Source organism: Neodiprion lecontei, chromosome 7 (genome assembly GCF_021901455.1).
Source record: "Neodiprion lecontei isolate iyNeoLeco1 chromosome 7, iyNeoLeco1.1, whole genome shotgun sequence".
Classification (NCBI taxonomy): Eukaryota; Metazoa; Arthropoda; class Insecta; order Hymenoptera; family Diprionidae; genus Neodiprion; species Neodiprion lecontei.
In genome coordinates, this window is record NC_060266.1 from 23,524,880 (window position 1) to 23,548,154 (window position 23,275).

Sequence of the window (23,275 nt, forward strand, 5' to 3'; positions counted from 1 at the left end):
CCTGTAATTTCGAAATCAATTTATTTGAATCTGCAAGGCATTGGTCAAATTTACGTGTCCAATCAAACGAAAATTAGAAACTTTTTCATTTTCAAGACTCAACAAGAGTTTTTCATTCATTGCCATCACGTTGCATTGAAATATAAAATTACTTCATTGGATAAACTTTATTCTATATTTGTACGATTGTTCTTTACATCGATATAAGTATGAGTGGTTGCCAAAAAACTGAATAACAACCAAGCAGTCTAATTTCTAAGCAATGAGTGTAATTCAAGGACTAAAACTCTATTGATTAATACTGAGACTTAGATTGAAATAAAAATCTGAATGAGGTTAAAATTTCTTCGTACCATCATCCTATTTTCTCAGCTGTTGGTCCGACGATGTTCTACATTAAGCTTATTTAATTTTTCAAGTATTCAGTTAATCTGGATAATATTACGTGAATCAATTCCAGAAAATTGGAGTTTTCGGGTCCAAGATGACGAAAAAAAGGTTTTCAAAACGCCATTTTCAATTTTTTCGATCTAAGATTCGTGGCTTTCAAAAAACACTGGAACAAATTTATTCAGAAAGACTGTGATAAATCTGCAGAATTTCTCCCGTCTTGACGATAATTTACAAGTTTGAAAAAACTAGAAGCTGCGGAGAATGAGAAAAAAAAAAAGAATAAGGGTCAAACCGACACGAGAGTTTCACAGATCTTCTTCGACCTTTACATCCGATGTAAATTCAATGCAATTTACTAACGAGACCGGAAATTTCTCCAAAAGACGATCCGTAATCCATAAATTACGTGTCGTTGGGAAATTGGTAGCCGTATAATAAAAAGCATGATGAAATTCGTTCAATAGAGTTCAACCTTGAGCTGAATAAAGGTATATATATATAGTATATATATATATATATACATTGAATGCCTCAGACCGAAACGAAGCAATTTAACGAAAAATCCTTCGATTGCAAAATCATTTTTCGAATTGTTATAATATAATTTTGAATATTCACGATACCTGTTCTATAATTAATTCGTCAGTTTCGCGAGTCGGGTGATAAAAGAAAACAAAAATGTTCATTTATCGGATGATTTATCAATTGAAAAAATATTTGACTGTTTGATTCTTGTACAGTTTAAGAGACGAGTTTGATGCAGGAAAAAAAAGAATGTCGTTTTACAGTTACTTTTTGTTTCGTTTTTTTTTTTTTATTTACTCGGTTTTTTAGTGAAATCTTTTCGATAATTCAGATTTAATATGGTCAATTCCTCGATGGCGCGTCCTTGACGATTCGCGAACCTTGTCGAATCCTCGAGTTTGCCGGTGCAACGATTAATCGAAAACAATGGCCTGAAACGTCGATTGAGGACAAATTTATGCGCGGGAGGCTAAGAATGACGAAAAGTAATCAATTTTCTATTAAATCGATTCTTTTTTTTCGGATGAATCGAGTAGAATCGATTATTTTTCAAACTCTATTAATCGACACATTCGATTAGTTTTCCTCGCGATCGTTTTTTGTTTCCTGCTCGTATAAAGGACGCATTGCAATGTCAATTCATGCGATTAAAGTATCGATTATTATCATTGTCCTGACATACTAATTACCAATTTGACGTAATAAGTGAAAGACAAATGAATATTTTCACCTAAAATTGAAAAATATTTTCAATGAAACTACAAATTATCGAAATAAAACTTTTCCGCTATCAAGACCGCATACTGAAATTTACGAGATTTTGGTTTCGAATGCGCCGTTTCAAAAAAAAAAACTTACAAAATATTGGATTAATCGATTCATTTTTACCAATGTAATCGAATCGTGTTCGATTATTTTTAGCTTAGTAGACATCGCGTTTGAAACAAAACGCCCGTTTTATTACCAAACCTTCAAGCAGCCTTCCGAAAAATGGATGGATGCCCGTGTAATGTAACCATTGTAGAGAAATTATTTGACAGGTGAAATAGACGCTCTGTTACTTGACCTCGACTAACGTCTTCGCATTATTCAAAAGCATCGACTCGAACACGCACGATATTCCCATTTATCAACGCGGCTTCACGAGACCTCATTTATACGACTACTAAAAGCGAATTTTCACCCTCCTCACCCTCCTGGCCGTGAATATTTTTTACTCTTCTCTTCTTCTCCCTCCTCCCGACATCGTTTTCCCAGAGATAAAAGTGCGAAATCGTATCTCGGATAGACCGTCGTGCAATTTCTTACGTGTAAACGATTTGAATCTGTGTACATACATGTATTCGCTCCTTTTTTTTTTATCTAATTGTTTTTTATTTTTTTTTTTTTGTTTTTTGAAGTACTCATATTTTAGAATCCTTCTTTAAAACTCTCCTCGCGAATACAATTTTGAAATGATAATCGAATTCAAGCCTGATCAAAGGTTCGATTTCTTTGAATAATGTATCAGGCAAACGAAGAAGCTTGATTGCAATCCCGAAGAATTAGCCGCCGAGTGAAGAGAAGAAAGCAATTCCGTCTAATTATTATGATTGGATGTACTTACACAAGAGTGTGAATAAATTGGGATCCATTGTCCCAAGTAAATCGCTGCTCAGACCTCCTGAAACATGAAAAACGAAACACGTGGATTAATAAAAAAAAAGTATAAGGAATAATTATCGATAGAGGAGAAAATAATAACAACAACAACAACAACAACAACAATAATGATAATAATAATAATAAAAATGGCGCACGTCTCTTCTTCCCCCCTTGAAGGTCTCCATATTTATTCTTGTCGATATCGAATTACACAAAATATGCGCATACAAATAAATGACGATTTATTATTCATCAGCCAGAGGAAGGTTCGATTGTTCGTCGAGAATAATGGTTCGGTTAGAATCGGTATTGCGGCCGTTACAGGCAAACGAAATACGGCATCGCTGTAACAATGGCGGTTTTAGCTGGCGCGGCGCCTCAAAGTGCTCGAGACGATTTCGGAACAATTGGAACAATCGAAATCCCATGCATAGGTACATATAATTATCAACGCCTCGTGTTTTCGCCCGGAATTAGCATAAGAGGATTGCAATTAAGACCCGGGGAAACCGGCTTTGTTAAATTATTCAACTTGGTCCCAACAATTCGTCTCGCTGGGTAATAATTCGGATTATACACGTACACTCGGCACGCTAAGTATGCGGATGCTGTTTCGATAGATCGTTACGAAATCGAGAAAACTGAAGCTGAACCAATCGATCGTCGTGTTGTTCAATTTGCATACTGAGAAAAATTTCGTTTGTTACGGTAACTAGAAAAATTCAGTAAAACAGGTATCGTTAACAAAAAGTGTTTGAACATTGTTGGGATTACGAAAAACGAGGCACGCCTGAACATTTTGCGATATTGTCGATCCTTTTTTCGGTAATTGCAACGCAAAATCAGTTTGTGAGGTTTAATCTACTTTTTTAATTAAACGAGGCTTTAACGTCAATTCATTCTTGCACGAGCGTTAAATTTTCGCAACGGTTGCAAGAAAATATAGCAACGGCGATCGTAATGAGAAAGAATAGTAACGGATACTAGATAAAACTAATTTTCATTTTCTACCTAGAACAATATTTTTCGATCGTGGTAAAAAATGAAAATAGTTAAAGACCGAGCGGTAACCGGAACTAAAAATTTCCCCCAATGTAAAAACCGACTTTCTGGCCAAGTTCTTTTTCGTTTCTTATTTCTCTGTGTTCATGTTCAATCAAAAATTAAGAGGGGCCTTAATTTCGGTCAAAATTCATAATCGCTTATACACTTGAAACGTGTCTCTTACAGTTTTTTTTTTTTTTTTTTTTCGAATCACCGCGCATCTCTGTTCGATTTTCGACATCGTTAATCGTGTACGTTTATTGAAAAACTGCATTAAAAATTACAAGCGTCTATTAATCAATGACAATGGAATAAGATTTGGAACAAGAAAAAACCAAAAGAAAAAAAAAAAAACGAGCGCGGGACATTTAGCGAATAATTGATAGTTCTCAACAATGTTTTGAGAAATACATTTGTAATCGGTTTTTAAGCGTTGCGTAATGGCGAGTAAAACATTTCTGCCTTGAGTGTATTATAATTATACACAACGATATTGCGCATCGTTTATTCTTTAGGCGTATAATTTTCGTACAGGAATAAATCTGGCGTCGCTTCAATTTCGCACGATTCTTATAAACGATGTATAATAAATCCTCCTATTCCCCGTTGCAAGATTTATCATTAGATGCAACCGCGGGACTTTCACATTATTCCACAACAACAATTATTAGAATATAAACGTCGAATGCGGGGTAAATGTGTCGTCTCGTCATCGGCCGATCCCCGCTAAATGATTAATGAAAACGATCAGTGAATTTGAACGACACGTATACGAGGTATAATATTATTACATATATTCAATCCCTGCGGCGTGCCGTTGTTATTATACAAACGATAATTAACAGCGAAAACGACATTTATCCCTTTCGACATCGTTTCGAATATTGTTTAAGCCTTTGTTTAAAATCTTCGTAACGTTGAATCGGCGCTTCTTACGGTACGAAGTGCGGACCTCAAGGGCCGATCGATATAGATCGGTATCAAACGCCGAATGCCCGACCGGATACCGCAAAAACCCGTTGAGTCGTATAGAATATCAGAAATAAAGATAATGATACGTGCGAGGAAAACGATTGCGTCTGCAACGTTGTGAAAGCGGCGTAGAATCGAGCCTGGATCGAGAAATTAAACCTAAGCGCGTATAATTATAAGAGAAAAATTATATCGATACATCTGATTGTGAGATAACGGAACAAGTGCGTCGAGGCGAAATGAAGTGGAAAAATAATAATTGTACGTATTCGTTGATCACACGCACGTCGGTAAGAGCGTGGGATATTTTGAAACCACGTATTATAAACGAATTCGTATGATTATAAACAGTGAAAGCAGTCGATTATGATTATTCGCACTGTACAAGTACGACATGAGATGGGAAAACAAAGTTCGCTTACAATTAGGGTGTGGATAAATAAATAAACAAATGATTAACTACGATAATATTAGCATTGTGCCACCAAAATTTACACTAATTTATTGACAAATATTATGTATTGTTAAAAATTATTCAATCTAAAGTTAATGTAAGAAAGGCGAATTCAATTGAATCGTTTTGCACTTCTTATGTATTCTTTAAAAAATTGGCCAACTCCTAGATTAAATTTGGCTCAAGAGTTGATTAAATACGGTTAAAATTTTATTCCGATAAACATCAACTGATTAGTGTAAATTGGGTCGAATTAAATCGTATCAAATCGAAAACGTTACCGTCAGCCGAAATAGCTCAGTTGGGAGAGCGTTAGACTGAAGATCTAAATGTCCCCGGTTCAATCCCGGGTTTCGGCAGTCGCATTTTTTTTTTCTATTTTGCAATTTGCTCAACACACGTTATTTTCACCGGAGCATATAATAAACTATTACGATTTGAAAAACAATTATCATCGCACTTACGTATAATAACATTGAATTGTAAATAATTTTACAAGGTACAACTGCCAATGTTTGTTTTTTTTAAAAATACGACAAAAAAAATTAAAATTCCTTTCAAGACGAGCGGGCAAAATTACCATTAGAATTGGGAGATATACGGTTGTTTGAAATATTTCTCTATCGTAAGCGAGATTCGCGAATGCATCGGCGGAAAATTCTTAGGACGAATCAGATTTCCTTTAATCAAGCGCATCGCGGAGTGCATGTACATCAGCCTGGAGATATCTTTCTTTCTCCGGTTCTGATTACGCTTGGGAAATCAATTCGAGTGTCTTTTACAGACAGATCATGATCGCGATTATTAGATGAGGTTGACGAGGTTACGAAGTCCGCAATTAATAATCCCGCTGATCGTGGATTCAAAGCTACGGCGCGTAATCGCAATGTCGATTTAGGTGCAGTCATATATACATATGTGTATATATATATATATATATTTGACGGACATGGATGATTTGCCTGATTGAATATTACTGCATGTGATGTAATATAGACTAACGAAAGGCTGATTGCTAAAGAATTTTAGTGTACACGCGATTACAAGGATTCAAGATTTCGTAAAGATTTTACAAGATTTAACGAGACTCTGATAAATTTCCAGGGACTACGAAGGATTTCAAGTGATTTCAAAGAGTTTCATAAGACGTAAAGTAATTTCAAACGATTTCGTGGATTTCCAAAAATTTCAAAGATATCAGAAATTTCAGCGATTTCAAAGGATTTCAAAATACGTGAAATTATTTCAAGGATTTCAAGGGATTAGGGATTTCAAATAATTTCAAAAGGATTCTTAAGAGGTAAAGTAATTTTGTACGATTTCATAGATCAGCAAAGATTTCAGTGATTTTGACAGAATTTCAAGCGAGTACAATGGATTTCAAAAAATTTCAAAGGATTTAAAAATGCATCAAATTATTTTCAAATATTTCACCAGATTTTAAACGAGTTCATAGGTTTTCAGAGATTGCCAAGATTTCAAAGATTTCAAAAGGATTACAAAAGATTTCAAGTGATTTTAAAGTAATTTCAAGGGATTTCAAAAGACACTAAAGAATTTTAAAAGATTTCAATCGTTTCAATAAAATTTCGGATAATTTGAAATGATTTCATGGGATTACAAAAATTTCAAGAATTTCAAAAGATTCACGTAGGGTTGTACAGCAGATTTCGCGAGTGACCGAAATCTTGCAAAGAAGTAATTAAAAAACAAACGAGAATGCGAAAAATGGTAAGCGAGTAGACGGGATTTAAGGCGGCGGGAGAGACCGAAGATGCAGAATCCGAGAGGCGGAAATGAAATTGCGGAAACCGCGAGCACTTTGGAAGTTCGCGGTAATGCGGCGGTTTAGTTGCGGGATTAACAATGGGAAACTAGGCTACAACGTTACAAGTTCGGTAGGCTCCAGCTGCTCTCGGCCTCAAAACTAATTACGAGTTTATACCCAGACGACGGATGGATCAAGTCGAGATATATCATTTTCTTACTCTAATTGCGCGGATATATAAGTCATTCCCGGCGTGTCTTGGGTATGCGTGAATTAATAAGGAAAAATTAGTCGAATTGAACGAAATTATTCTCATATTGACTATTGCTGATTATAATTGTTTTGTTTCTATTTGAAAAAAGTTATCTTTGATTCCCTTTTTTACCATCAAATTTTATCAGAATTCGAACAAATGTGTTTTCATTCGTTTACATGTTTCTGAAAACGAGTATTGTCCACCGCCTTATCACGATTTGTAATCATCTACATTTTCAAGTAAGCTACAAATTAAGCGTCACCATTTCTTAATCAGAGATAAAAACAAAAATACTAGTTGAAGTTTTCGTCTCTTAGTCGGAGTGAGATATGAAATGCAAATTATAACACTCGATGTTTCGTAATTGCGAAGTAGCCAAATGGATAATTAAAAATACAGCAAAATACAAATTGTTTTTGTATATGTCAATAGACAGGAAATGAAATAAAAATTAAATTTGCATTTCGTTATTTTGAATTGAAACAAAATTAAGTTAATATTATACAATTTTATATTTTGCCAACCGCGGTAAAATAAATATTTAATAAAATTTGTATTGCGCAAGTCGGACAAAATAAAATACGAATAACATTATTTTATTATAATTAGCACCGAATAAAATACCAATTACGGTGTAAACGTAATTTGTACAATTTCATTGCGGTCTAAATTACAAATCACATTTGTAATTTGTACATATTTTGATCGACTAATTACGATTTTACGAAACGCTGTTTTCAACCATCTAACCAAAATTGCACAGTTTATAAAGCAATTTTAAACCGTGGTTTATTAAAATTTCAAATTAAATCTCGTCATTAATTTAGAAATTCAAACGATGCTTTTTTAAAGAATTTAAATTTTAAAACTGTGGTTTTTTGTACATACCGATTATTAATTTTCGCTACAATGATCGCGTTAAAAGATTGAAATTTTCACGCCATCGTTGAATACAATTAATTCCTTCGCAAATAAATAATTGCGTCCTCTCGCAAAGTGGAAATTAAATTTTCCCGAATCGTTTGATCCGCAGGCTACAACTTCCGGCGCGTAAATAATTAAGAGTGGGTAATAAGATTATCGATCTTGACGAAGTGATATATACATGTACGTGTGTGAGTCGCTTCACTTCGTCAAGATCGATAATCTTATTACCCACTCTTAATTATATATAATATTTATTAAATAATATATATATTTATATATATATATTTTATGCAGGTGATAGACGCGAATGGAGAAGTGCAGTAATGTCGTGGTGAGCAAAATACTTACTCGAGGGTTTCCGCAGAAGCGGGCGCCGAACCGAACCCAATTTACAAACTTGAATAATTGGATTCACCGAGCATGAAATATACATATATCAATATTATGTCTGTATACTCCTCGCAATAATTTAATAATCCACGTTACGCAAGCGTCAATCATTCGATTGTTGTGAATTTGGCAAACACGCATTGCACGGTTGTCCCTTTAAAAAACGAAATAACAAATAAAGCTCGGCGTAATTTTCTACAAATCATATTTTAGACCTGTGCAATTTGAATAATTTTGTCGCCTGTACGCGGGAATATTTATCACGCTAGGAAACAAAAAAAGAAGACGAGTTGAGTAAAAAAGAAAAACTTTGTATTTAGTTCAGATTTTTAACAATAATAATTTTTTCAAAACTTAATTTCCGTACCGATATTTGATAATTTTAGAAAAAACGTTTATGTGAAACTCTTTTTCGTATACCTATGTCAACTGGTTACGAAGAATAGTTGTAAAAATCTGAGAATTAGGAAGGAGTGAATTTAAACTCAAATGAAATTATCCACGACGGGCAGCAACGATTATATATTAAGTATAATATGAAAATACACCGTATGCGGTGTAAGAGAGAAAAGAGAGAGAGGCTCTGTTTACCCGTAACAAAGATATAATTAGGAGAAAGTGCTACGTATAAGCGTTGAACTATCTTTAATGGTTAGAAGGATAATTGTTGAAAATTGTTAGCATGAATACGGCTCATTACCGCATGTATCACGTGTCACAGGACAGCTGCACGTGATGCGCGCTTTTAATAATTATCTGCGAACAAACCTGCATAAATTACAAACACTCGACTCGAAGTGAAAAAAAAAAAAAAAAAAAATTGACGTCAAAAAAGGTCCAATTCTCTTAATCACGTCAGCGAGATGAGCAATAAATTGTCACAATCGTGTGTTTATTTTTATTTTTTTTTTTTTTTCAACTATACAATATTCTTTGGTTTTTTTTTTCTGTTTCCCTTAATTTTTGCCACTTGAACCCATTTTTTTTTTTTTTCTTCTTAACGAATTCTTTTATCGTCGGTTACGTTCTGTTTTTCGCATTGCAAATTTAACCGCGAACGTACGATTTGTAGATAAATATTAATACAACTGTTAATTTTGATAATTACCGCATAATTCGTTACGCGGTGCTATTAATTATGTTACAGTACTCCGCGGCGTCGTTTAATTATATTTATTATAAATAATTACACGACCCGCAGCGCGTAGAAATTACATTGCCGATTGTTTCTATTCGTTTTTTTTTTTTTTCGAACTGTTTTTGCTCCGGTTTATTTTCACCGACGAAAAACGGACGTCACCCCTTTTATATTGCCACAATTACGATATAATTGGCGATTTTTTGGCACCCGCGGTTTTTAATTGCAGGTCGGTTTAACCTCGCCGACGTTTTTTTTTTTTTTTTTTTTTTTTTTTTATCTTCTCTTCTCACATAAAACGTATATATGTATACATATAAAGACAAAAAGTGAATTGTCAAATTAAAAAATATGGAAAAAATAAGATGACACGTGAAATAATTTACTTTCTTTGTCTTCGTTTCTCTGCGTCTCCGATCCGTTATTCAACGTCAATTTTCAACTGTTTTAAAAATGGAGACTGCGTCAGGGGGGGGGGGGGGGGAAGTTAGTATCTAAGCGAATTTACCAAGGAAGTGTCGAAAGAAGAAGATGGAAGAGGGAGGCAAAATCTTGTTACGTACCAAACTTTCGTAACCTTCTATCAACGCCTGGTACTAGAGAGAGAGAGAGAGAGAGAAAGAGAGAGGAAAGCGAAGCGAAACTTGAAAAGGAAACAATATTTCTACGTGATTCGTACGATTTAAGGAAATTACAATAATCAAACTAGGGATTTGATCGGTGATTGCCAAAGAATGAGGGGAAAAATTCCGGGGGAAAAAGGATCAAGAGGATAACGACGAGCAATAAGATGGTAACATTGATCCAGGCGGATTGTCTCCGTAATTGAGCGATTAGCCCCGAGACTTCGTTGCCATGGTGCATAATTTACATGCATATATATATATACATACATACACGAGGCCAGTGTTTTTTTTTTTTTTTTTTTTAATACAACTTTTTTTCTTTTCACGTCCCCTCCGGAACCTTGATAGTTTTTAACCGCAAACGAATCCTCGTGAAACCGGAACTCGTTAGTAAAATTCTGAAAGATGAATCATCCGACTTGAATTTTTCAAACAGTCTATTAACCGAAATATCTTGAAAACTATGCAAGTTAGGAAGCTGTTTTTGGTTTTATTTATCAGACACGCAAATGTTCTTTTAAAAAAATGTCGTGTCTGCTGCGTGAAATTATTTGTATCAGGTTAGAACACGGTTGAGATAAAAATTTACAAGGTAATAAGCATCTTTTCACGTATTATTTCTGAAATCAAGAATTTGAAACTACATTATCACGATGCATATCTTTTTTTTTTTTTTATTTCTACCAAAGTACTAATTTTGCAGACTTACATGCAAAATAACATCAATTGCTTCATAGATTCTTGAACATTGAGTAAATGTTTTGTTTCTTCATCTCACGGATTGATTTTCAATTTCACATCGATCCCTGATGATTTCATCGTATTGAATAAAACGACAATAATATTTTGTGATTGGCAGATATTGTGCAGAGTTAAAAAAAAAAAAAAAAAAGTGAGTAAATTCGATTACTGCCAGCAGCTGATATCGAAGAGAAACTCGCTAAATAAGGAATAATAACAACAATAATGATAATAATACTACCTAAATCCTCGGGCTACGAAAAAATACACATTTCGCATTAAACCTTGTTATATACGTTCAGGCAAAAATTCGGCCATACAGCAAGTCGTTTTTCTTTATTTTTATCGATCATTCGAGAGCGCAGTGCAGAGAAATGACTGTGATTGTCGTTTCGTCAATTAATCACACGTACACATGTATGTTTGTATTTATTTCCACATGACCCGCATGCAGCGAAATCGCGTAAGTAAATATATATATATATAAAATACAGGTAGATTTGGTTTTTTACCACTGTTATCCTCCCCTCCCCTCCCTGTTTTGCCGAAATAACTCGCAATGCTAAAAGAAGCTCTCTCCGCGCAGCGAATTTCAATCTGCGCTAAATTGATTGAATATGCGACGATAGAATTTTTTGCCCATAGAGAATTCAAAAAATACGGTGAAAAATTTTGTCGCAGTGTGAAAAAAAACTTTCCACACGCGTACGGTTGTGGAAATTTTTCGTATTAAACGGCAGGCGATGATTCAATAGCGTGCGAAACGCGGAGAAGGAAAGTGAAGATGATCGAACCTACATCGTTAAGTGAAAGTCACGAAGACGTGTGATTGTGATTGACTTTCTCGGACATCGAAAAGTCGATGACTATTGTATTACATACACATATATATATATACGTGATGTAGGGAATTGACGCTAAACATCGTCTATAAACTAACATTATCATTATATTTATCGTCTATTATATTCCGCACAAAATTTCTCTCAAGGATATTTTGACGATTTTATTTATTTGTTTATTTTGTTATTTTTTTTTTTTATTTTGGAAGCTCTTTAGAACATTATTTTTTATCCCATGTTGCATTGTACTCGTCGTTTTGTTTATTGTTTCATGTATATTCTAAAATTATCAACACGATTCAGAAATTAATTTTTTACAATGAAACAAAATTACAAGCATCGAGTAATGAGATTTAATCGATTCATCGACCATTCGTGGTTATTATGGTAATTTAATAATCAATCGTGACGAAATTATTGCCTTGTGAAATCGATCGATTGTCAGATATCGAAGAGAATATTTGTGAAAAATGTTATCCTTTATTGTTTCCGTTCAGCTGACATCGGAGATTCAATTTCTATTCGATAATGAAAAATGTATATTTAAAAAGGGCATTCGCTGTCTCTTTGCTTTTGATAATTTAAAAAAATTCGTCACGTCTATAGACACCCTCGGTGATTTTATTTCTTCCTTTTTATTATCTTCTTTTTTCGTTCCATCGATATATCAGTAGGGTAGAAAAAGATGTTGTATACTTTCGAACGCAGTTTCGCCCGCATGAAAGAAGGAATTAAATTTCTAAAGTCAATTTGCTTCTGCCGCGCGTGAAGCGATAATTCGATTATTGAAAAAGCGAAGAATCTTCCCCGTTACAGCGGTGTACAAAGTTACGAGGGTAAATTTGCCCTTCATTGTACCTCAAGATGGTTAAAAATAAACAAAAAAAAAATAATAAAAAAATAATAAAAAAAAAGTAGAAGAAGAAGAAGAAGAATGAAAATTAAAATGAAAGAAACGCGTTCATGAAATTTTTATCAATTCTTTCTTTATAGTTTGCAGTTTGAGTTTTTTTTTTTTTTGTTTCTGGAAATGATATAATTTAAGCAGTTTCTTCGATTTATTCGAGTATATTTGTTTGCTTATACGTTTATACATAAATATATATATATATCTCTCTATTTATATGCAAAGATAATTTACATATAATTATACACCTCTAATTAATCACCGACTGTATAAAAAATCGTCCGTTAATGAGATAAGTGACGTGAATTCCGCAATGAGATTTTAATTTTTGATTTACAATTACGAACAGTTGTATAAAGATACTGTGAAAACACCGTTTTTATATTCCACGCATCCCGATCCTAAGCCAGGCGTAAAAAAATTCTAATCCCTCCCATGCATAACTTGCAACGATCATGTATAGCAAACACGGCGTTACATCCGGTCCAGGAATTTCAATTAACTCTTTTCCCCGGCGATGATCGACCGAACAAACGTCTAAGCTCGAAACACGGACGAAAAAGAAAATTAAACCAAAACGTAATAAAATGTGGAACACGCGGTCATCGTGTTTAATTACTACGATCCATTTTTTATTTTTTATTTTACCTCGGGCCAAAAAAACTTGACGCTACATTATAAATTCGACTAATGCAGTCTCTGACCTGTAATAAAATTCCTTATCGCGCTCTTCAATCCTAACAATTTGTGTCGGTTGGTTGGAATTTTAAAGCTAAATTTATTATTCGTTGAGAGTTTTGTTTAAAAAATTTTTTTCTTTCATTTTATTACACGTTGATACTTTCCGCGGAAAGTATAAAATTCTGATATTATAATTTTGTTGCAATAATTTGAATTCGTTTTATATCAATTACCTTCTTCGGTATCTTTTCTCTTTCTCTCTCTCTCTTTCTCTCTGTGTAAAGATTGCAGGTAATTGTATATATTATTATCGTTTTATGTTGTTGTTGTGGTTCTTTAAAAAAAAAAAAAAAAAAAACTTTTAACGCAGTCCACTTACGTTGAAAAATAAAAGTGCGCATTGCACAGAGAGGAGAGACGGACACGATAACTTTCCTCATTTTTCACATTTATACACCTACCTAGGTACAAACCCCGCTGCACTAAATGCAATTACGGTGTTTCCCATACAGACGTAGAATAGAAGCGGAAGGAATTCAGGTGCAGGAATTCAGAATCGCGGTAGAAACCGGGTTTCAATTTATCCCCTCCCCTCCCCATCTGGAGGCAATCTGCAAGATTTCTCGAGATAAAAACGCGAGATTCACTAGCTTTCTTTGAGACACGTGCTTCCTTTTCCTTCTTTATCTTCTTCCGCCTACTTTTATTTTTCACACCTTTTTCCTCCTCGAACGTTTTATTTTTCCCCCTTATTTACGCCTCCGCTACGATATCTTATCCACAGGACTCCTTTTAACTTTTTACCAACGAGCTTCTTCCTTGGCAAATTTTTTCGACGTGCCTGAACAATCGAAAAAAGAAAAAGAAAAAGACGGAGAGAAAAAAAAATAAATAAAAATTAAACTTGACCTTTCCTCCTGCAAAAATTTCAACTTACGCGTTAAAGGCGATAAAAGATGATAGATTCAAATGACTTGCTGATATTTTTTTTTGCCATCTATAGTACTCGGCTCAATTGATAAGAGGAATTCTTGGTCAGAGAGAGAGAGAAATGCTTTCCAATGAATCACGGATTTTCGGAATAGATTAAAATTTCAACATTGTTGAGATTCGATTAACGATAAATCGTCAGCGGTTGACTGAAATTGATCAATTAAAATTCCAGCACATTGATTTCATTCTCTTTGTTGTTACATAATTGATTCGTGATTAAACCCTCTTGTATGCACGGCTTGAAACTGCCTGCAAACCTAAATACAATACGCATGCCGGACAAATCCTCGTCACTGAATTCAGTCTCAGCGAGTTTCGGAATTTTGACTCTTCGAGTCTTTGGTCAGTCGTTATGTTGATAAATTCGGAACCGTGTAAGTTTTGAAAAAAGGCACGAGTCCGACATTCGAAAAGCGAACTTTTTGACTCTTCGTTATTTTCGCGATTCAATATTTTGTCCTTCGTAATCTTCGTGACTCTAAAAAAAAAAAAAAAAAAAAAAACTGCGGGTATTAATTTATTTGTACATATTTGCCTTAGCAATTTAAATCTTTTCAACAAGACAACCCCTCTTACGTATTTTTCTCGTTTCTCTACGCTTTCAATCGACGGTAATTTGACTTTCGGAATTTTTTTACAAACCGTACCCCTGGCTTCTAAACTCGAGTTTATATTTCATCCATATCATGTGTGTGGTGACGCTCTATTTGCTCCGCAAATACAAACGCACCAATGATTTCATTAATTTTCTATCGCGGAGGTACAATGGACGCGTCGAGTTCTATTCACAATCAGTCCGCTGTCGGTATCCCGTAGGGAGAAAAAGAGACAGAGAGAGAGAGAGAGAGAAAGAGAGAGAGAGGGGGGGGAGGGAGGAGGGGGACAGAGAGATTAATTTAAACAGAGCTACCGGCTAGCAAGGATCTCCTTGCTTTGTACGAAACACAATGGACGATGAATAAGCTCTTGTTTCTATTTGTTTTCTTTAACAATTTATTATTACTGTTTACCCGAGCTCCTCGATCGCTAAATCGAATTAGAAATCGTACTTGTTTTTTTTTTTTTTCTCGTAAATCTTTCTTTCTTTTTTTTTTCTTTTTCTTTCTTCCTCCAAAGGTCAACTATTACACATAAACAATGAGGACAATTTTCGGTGAAAACCGTTTAGCGAATTAAATCGGAATAATTAAAAACCGAATGTATCGAGAAAAAATAATACGCGGAATATCAAAAACTTTCAATTGTTTCGAACGTTTTGGAAACCATTCGCGTTTTGTGGCGTGATAAAAAAAAAAAAATAATTAAAAAAATGGCAAAAATTTTGCCGATTATAGCGAGTAAATAATTGACAAAAAAAAAAAAAATAATAAATTCATGCGGACTTGTGAACCGTAATTGAACTATGCTAAGCGTGATTTCTTCTTTTTTTTTCTCTCTCTCTTATTTTCTTTCCAGGGTTTGAGATCCAGGAAGAAAAAATCGTTGAATGTAGGATAAAAAAGTACTAGTGTAATAAAAGTTTAGAAACTGTAGAGCGGTGATTAATTGAAGGTGGATAAATTCGCGGCCTGACCTAGTCCTAAATTTTAAGGTATATGTATATATGTATATATATATATATATATATATATATATATATATGTATAGACGTGATGTTAAATCCGGGACACGATGATCGTCTAATTCTTAAATGCTAAAATTAGGAAGAAGAAAAAGAAGAAGAAGAAGAAGAAGAGGAGAAAAAATGAAACGTAAGAGTAATATAAGAATAACGACAGTCGTAACAAAAAGAGTAATAAGAGGTATGAGAGAAGAAAAAAAAGAAAAAAAAAAAAAAGAAAAAAAGAAGAAGATAAACGGAGTTAATTTAACGCGGAAATTGTCCTGGGAGTAAAAATATACAAGAACTGGCAGAGTAGAGTTTTTCCGTCTCTTCTCCGGTCTTTCCATATTTTTCATTCTTTTTCTTGGCCGCCGGAGGATTTATGAAGTACAGTTTATCAAACCTTTTGAACAGTTTCGCCTTTCACCCGAGTTTGAATGGGCACACTTTATAATGTCTGTAATATACGTCAAACTGTGGCTACTTCAAGTGTAAATACCGTGTGATGAATCCTTTGAAGACGCATCGCATTCCTGGCCTCAAAATCTCTGATTAATTTACCACCTTGGGATGTCAACGACCCGAGGAAAAATTAGCCCGCAAACCCAGATCTGGTTGAAAAAAGAATGCAAGGAAAAAAAAGAAACGGTGAAAAAAAGCAAAAAGATAAGAAAAAAAGAAAAAGGCACGTATCCTTGGGTCATTTGACCATAAAAAATTACAACCCAATTGTTTCTAATCTTTCGAAACTTTTTTTTTTCCTCATCTTTATCTTCTTTTTTCTTTTTTTGTTTTCTACGCGTTATTAATCGATGTCAATTTAATCAGTCACAAGAAAACAAAATATCAAAATCCACCTGCTGTGAAATTTTATTCACAACGGCGAGTGAATTTTGTCGGTGAATTTTTTTTTTTTTTTTTTTTCTCGCAATGACCTGGAAATGAAAAAAGAAGAGAAGAGAAAAAAAAAACGAACAAAACGTTCGTCCGAATTTGCGTAAACTGACGTGAAACGACGACGAAAAGAAAAAAAAAAAAAAAAAGAAAAATAGAGAAAGAAAATCGCGTCTCGACTAAAAATTTGTGTTTTTTGACTCGTTCCTTTTTTCAATATTTTCCTGTCTCTTCGTAAAAAGCATCAAATTCCAATATCCGTGTGACGGAATCGTGACGTAGTAAGCGACGTGCCCCGCAGCGGCTCGACTAACGCTAAATGTCAGCGCATCTTCAAGGGTCAACTTTCGCATTCGAGTTCCCGCGTTCTTCGCTCTCTCTCTCTCTCTCTCTCTCTCTCTCTCTGTCCGTGATAGCCGAGTGTAGGTGTACGTGAATTACCTGATTCTATCATAGCTCTGTGTGTGTGTGAGTGTGTATAAACAACCGATTGTAAAAAAATACTGTGCAACTAGCAGTAGAGACTCTACGAGTTGTTAGAAACACGTCACGACAATCCCTGGCTTAATTTATAACTCGCACTATACTTACTGAACTCGCACACCGAATGAATATTCTAGACGCGTATTAGACGTGATTAATTTATCGAATAAGCGTGTAATTATCTGGATTTTATTTTATCGATCATTTTCGAGAGTTGAGGAGGAAAATTGAAGAAGGCTGTGAGTGTTATTTTATTCGATATATACATTAGACTTTATAAAAAAAATCGACTATTTGTTTGTTTTCAAAATTCAAGTCGAAAATATTATTCCAAAAGACGAAAAAATGATGCTGTCCAAGTTTCGGCTCTAATAATATTTAGAGGTGCAGAATCGCGACTTTTTATTTCCCATTTAAATAACATGCGAAATTTTTATTTTTTTTTCTCAACTTTGGAATTTTATAACTCATTAATGCATTAGTGTTATATTACTGATATCATTTTATGATAAATCTACTCATCCAAAAGATATTTAAAATCCTTAAATATATATATATATATATATGGGAGATTCCATACGAACCCAACAAACGGCCGATCCTCACCATTTCTGATTTTGTTCAAAGCTTTTTTTTCTGCAATTGTTTCAACTCCGAAACGCTACCTTGAATTTTTTCCGATTATTTATCCAGCTGGTTAATTATCTATAAATATTGAGAGCGATTGTGAAAACGAACTTATTTAAGATTCTCAAAAAGTTTTACAAAAACTGTATTTTCTATTCCATACATTTCAACAGCAATATTTTTTTAAAACATTGTTTAAACGGTTTGAAAATAGCCAAAAAAAAAATTGCTCAAAACTTGTATTTTTCAGTTCAAAAAATGTCTAAACCGGTTTCATTACGATATCGTTGAAAGAAAATCTGAACGTGCCAAAAAAATAAACAAAAATCGCTCCACAATGGAACCGGTCTATAAATATTCCAAGTGAAAAACAGAAATTATGAAAATCTTTTGGAAATTTTCAGACAGTAAATAATACTGGCTGTAATCTGTAGATCATAGTTTGACTTGAATGGAAAAAAGGGAAAAAATAAAAAAAAAAAATTGACGAAATATTTTCGAAACTGGTCTGCATTTGTAGTCAACGATTAAGAATCGTAAGACCGAGAATTGCAGAATCAAATTACAGGTTTTGCACGTGGCGTAGTATATTATTCATTAATTCCGACGGTATATGTGGGCGATTTTTTTATTTTCATCCACTTGGTAGATAAGTGGCGTTTTGCATTAAAGCGATTATATACCTACTGCAATTTTCAGACGTGTATTTTGTAGGCATATAAGCCGGTTGTACGTACATACGTATAATCAGAATCACCGCCTATGATTAACGGATCAATCACTCGACTCGCCAGACGGACGCAAATATATTTAATCCATCGTCCCGTGATTCGCATGCCGGATATATATTTACAGTAATTACGATAATCCGAATAAGACAGCTTGATTGAGTCACTTAAATTTTTGACGTCTTACAGGAGAAAGATGAAACAATAATATTGGTGAAAGTGGAGGAGAAAAAAAAATGTCAATTTTTTGGTGAAAGAATAAGGAGGAGGGGGGGGATTAAGATCAGGAATAAAATACATCTGCAGTCTTTATTTCGATTTTATTTTCACTTTTCTTTTATAGCAAGTATAATAATCCGAATTAAACAACTTGATTAAACTTTTTAAATGTTCAACGACTTATAGGAGAAAGATGAAAAGGAATTAAAGGAGAGAGAAAAAAAAGTACATTTTCCAATGAAAAAATAGGGAGTTCGATATTAAAATCAGGAATAACACGAATATATATCGAATGTTGCTTTGACTTCATTTTTATTTATTTATTTTTTCTTTTCTTCTCTCTCTTTTACTTTGGAGAGGTAGGTATTCGTTATTTTTTCATCACCGCGTTTCTCAACGCGCAAACGCTGGCATACGTATAATAAGAAAAACCTTGCAGTACGTACGTTTTAAAACAAGAAACTCTCCGTTATTCAAGTCTGTATGATTATTATTAAAGGATTACGAGTTCGGATGTACTTCCGCGGCGGCTGAAATCTTCCCACATACTAATTTACGCGCTCACAATCACGTCGAAACACGCGCACGCAGCAAAGTGGAGAGAAAGAGAGAGAGAGAGAAAGAGAGAGAGAGAGAGAGAGAGAAACGAAACGGATTGCGGTATCCGGGGAAACAATGCGTCTTCTTATAGCGCAAGAAACCGATTCCCACATTATGCAAATTCTTTGCCATGAATCAAGTGTGCGTGAGCCGCTAACTTGCAGTTCTTTCTATGTTTCGAACATCCTACCGACTCTCCAATTATCCAATCAGTGGCAGAAATTTCGTTGATCGACGTTATTTTTTTTTTTTTTTTTTTTTTTCAAAAGCAATTCGTTATCAATCGATAACACGAGTCAGCAAAAGGAAATTTTTTTTTTACTTACTTTCGGTTTGTATTTAATTAAACAAATTTTAACTTTGTCTTTTTTACGTTGATAAATAACACCGATAAACAATAATTACGAGTCTCTGTTCTGGATGTCAAATTTTTCATGTTGTTTCACGTAATTGGTAAAAGAAAAAATGGTCTTGTTAGATAAAGTTTGATTTTGTAGAGACCGGAACGATATTTCGGATTGAAAAAAAAAAAAATCACACATTTTCTCCAAACATTTACTGTAAATAACAATTAATCACACTTCGGTTTCGCATTTAAATAACTTTTGTTCGAAAATTTTAATGTAAGACTGAAGTTTGTTTAACTTAAAATAATAATCATTAGCGACTTGATTTCGAAGGCTTTGAACAAGTATGTTATTTTTTTGCGAAGAGACGATACATGATCAAAATACGGAATTCGTATCGAGTGAATATCATCTGGTTTTTATTATCTGCGCTATATCACGGCCTCTTCTTCAATGTATGTATAACCTTGGATTTTATTGCCTATAATTTGGAGAAAGCAGTTGCGTCGTTCGGCAGGAGAGTAAATTTCGTTAGGTTACAATTTTGTCACGAAGATATTGAAGAATTTTCGTCGAATTTAAATTACAGATCAAGAGAAAAGGAAAGTAGTATCGAAAGTTATAGATAAATATAGATAGACAATTATATAAATTATTGAATAACATCGAGCGTGATTTATCAAGCGATATAATTTCAATTTTTTGATATTAATTCACAACGGATCAGCTTTTTTGCATAAATAACGTTACGAGTTTAGAATTCACTCGAAAGATCGCATTTCATTCATTTTTTTTTTTGTTTTTCTTTACATCCATTTTCATTTTATCTCCGTCCAGCCTTTTATTTCCTCGTATAACTTCCGTTTCCGTATAAATGTACAGCTGTGTCAAAAACGCAGGCACGAATTTAAAGTGAAAAAGTTTCACCTCGCACTGACCGATCTCGCATCTCTCTCGCATTCCAATAACCAAATTTTTATCAATTTTGACCTATTTGTTGGATACCGAATTATCCACGTTTAATGTCAGCAGCGCGGATCGTTAATCGCGGTCTTTAATCCACCCATCACGTTTTATTTATTTTTTTTTCTTCCTTTCTCAACATCACTTCTATCTCGACGGAATGACAAACTACCTTCTCTCGTACCCACTTTTTCACAGCCTTCTAATCCCGTCACGGAATATCTAAAATTACGAATCCCGTTAGAAATTTTAAACCCAAAATTTAACCTAAAGCTTAATCAACTGACACGAAAAAAAAAAAAGAAAAAAAAATATTTCATCTGTTCCTAATATTCTTCGCAAGAATTCTTCGCAAAAAATATACATTTTATGTTAATTTATATTGTTTTACGTAATTTTCAACATACTTTTTCGCTCGTCGTTAGCGGCGAGTGGAACGAACGGTTGATTTAGCTAACATATCGAATGCAACATGCAGCGCAAGTGTGTTTTTATTACGATGAACCTGCCCGAGAAATTTCCACACGCTTCCCTCGAGCCGTAAAAGTTATACCGTCCATTGTGCATAATCCGACTCTGCGCGTTACTGGTGTTGTAAAAATGCACTAATCATAATAAAAAAAAAAAGAAAAAAAGTCGAGGAAAAAAAAATCAACAATAAGTACGGAAGTAAACAAGACCAGATTGATCGGAGTAAAAAAAATGTAAAAACTTGCGCATCTGATGCAAGACTTGGGCAACTTATCATTGATTATTTATAAAGTGTTTGTGCCTTTAATCGTGAACGGATTGTTAAGATATGTATAAATTTTGTATCACAAGATCAGAGCGTTCGATAATATTTATGTGATATTTTATTTTCTTACAACCGTCATCTCGATCGAGATGAATGATTTTTTTTTTTTTTTCGTCATTGGAGTGATACTTTTTATGGTTACGGATAAATGGTTAACGATAGGTTATCAAGGAGACGATTTACTTGGAACGAAAATTTTATTCTCTGTCTTAAGGTCGGTGTACCCGGCATGACTATAAAGTAAATCCCTGCGGACACACAGGTGACATTAAAGATTACGGCTGGCCTCTTTGCGACATAGCGAAACTGGCAAATCGTTATTTGTTATTGCCTTGTTCTCGAGAAGGTAAAGTGTGAGAGGAGAAAAAAAAAAAAAGAGGTACAAGAAGAAGAAGAAGAAGAAGAGAAACTCCTTCAAGTCAAAGGCAAAAGAGAATAAAAGGCGGAATGCAAACGTAGAAAGAAATCGGAAAACTTTCTTCGAGAAGCTGAAGAATTTTCTCATTTCCCGCTGAATTTCCTTCCTTCCATTAGATATTGATTCTAAGTATCGCATTTCCATTTTGTAAACGGGAGTTTTTAATTATCTTAAGGTTTTCAAAAATGGGAAAAATTGTTTTCCCCAAAATTTTGCGGAAAATAATTGATAAAATTCTGGGATAATCTTTAAATGTTACATTTCAGGGCAAATTAATGAACTTTAGCGTAACACAAAATTTTTGACGCGATAGAAGAAAAAAAAACATAAAACAACGAAATGTCGGAAAATGAATCAATCTACTCGAAAAATCATAACTCACTGATTTTTCAATATCTCTGAGCTAAAAATTGACCGAGTGTAAACTATCAAGAAAAAAAATTATTCGAATTACTGCGCGATAGAATAAAAATTTCTAAATATTTACCGTTAGAAAATAGTTATCAAATAACGATGTTGGGTTGCAAATTCACAAATTATTTGCAGTGACGTAAACAACTGCATATTTGTCTTAAATTAAACACAAAAATGTTTGACGTAACGAAAATTTATAAGAAAAACCAGAAAAAAGTAATTCGAATTTACTAAATTGTGTGGTAAATTTGTTCTATTTGTAAACTGAATATTTGTAAATTCACTCTTCCCTATCCGCACTGAAATTTTTTGTTCCGGTTAACGCTCGGTCCTTAACTATTTTCATTTTTTACCACGATCGAAAAATATAGTTCTAGGTAGAAAATGAAAATTAGTTTTATCTAGTATCCGTTACTATTCTTTCTCATTACGATCGCTGTTGCTAGATTTTCTTGCAACCGTTGCGAAAATTTAACGCTCGTGCAACGATAAATTGACGTTAAAGCCTTGTTTAACTAAAAAAAGTAGATTAAACCTCGCAAACTGATTTTGCGTTGCAATTACCGAAAAAAGGATCGACGTTAGCGCAAAATGTTTAGGCGTGCCTCGTTTTTCGTAATCCCAACAACGTTCAAACAGTTTTTTTAACGACACCTGTTTTACTGAATTCTTCTAGTCACTGTAACAAATGAAATTTTTCTCAGTGCGAACAGGAAATTCCATCCGTAAATATTTAACAGTGTAAGCGCAAGAATTAAGAACAAATCCGTGATGCGTCGGTGTGTATAAATCGGGAGTTGATCATTGGACCCAAACTAATTACTACCCTCGCAGAGAATGCTTTGTGAAGTTGGCAGGGAAGTTTTCAATGCTCCTAATGAG

At 34.0% G+C, this 23,275-nt stretch overlaps 1 protein-coding gene and 1 non-coding gene across 5 annotated transcripts in view; one reads left to right on the forward strand and one right to left on the reverse strand.

The window, feature by feature from the left end:
- The window catches only part of LOC107224771 (mucin-4), a 68,927-nt gene that overhangs the window by 22,403 nt on the left and 23,249 nt on the right, over positions 1-23,275 (reverse strand). For all 4 annotated transcript variants that reach the window (XM_046746193.1, XM_046746194.1, XM_046746191.1 and 1 more), the window contains one exon: positions 2,525-2,581. In XM_046746193.1, the coding sequence (XP_046602149.1) occupies positions 2,525-2,552 (28 nt within the window). In that variant the 5' untranslated portion in view covers positions 2,553-2,581. The remainder of the gene's footprint in view (positions 1-2,524; positions 2,582-23,275) is intronic.
- On the forward strand, positions 5,319-5,391 carry Trnaf-gaa. The gene has a single exon. It is a non-coding gene; the product is annotated as a tRNA-Phe (tRNA).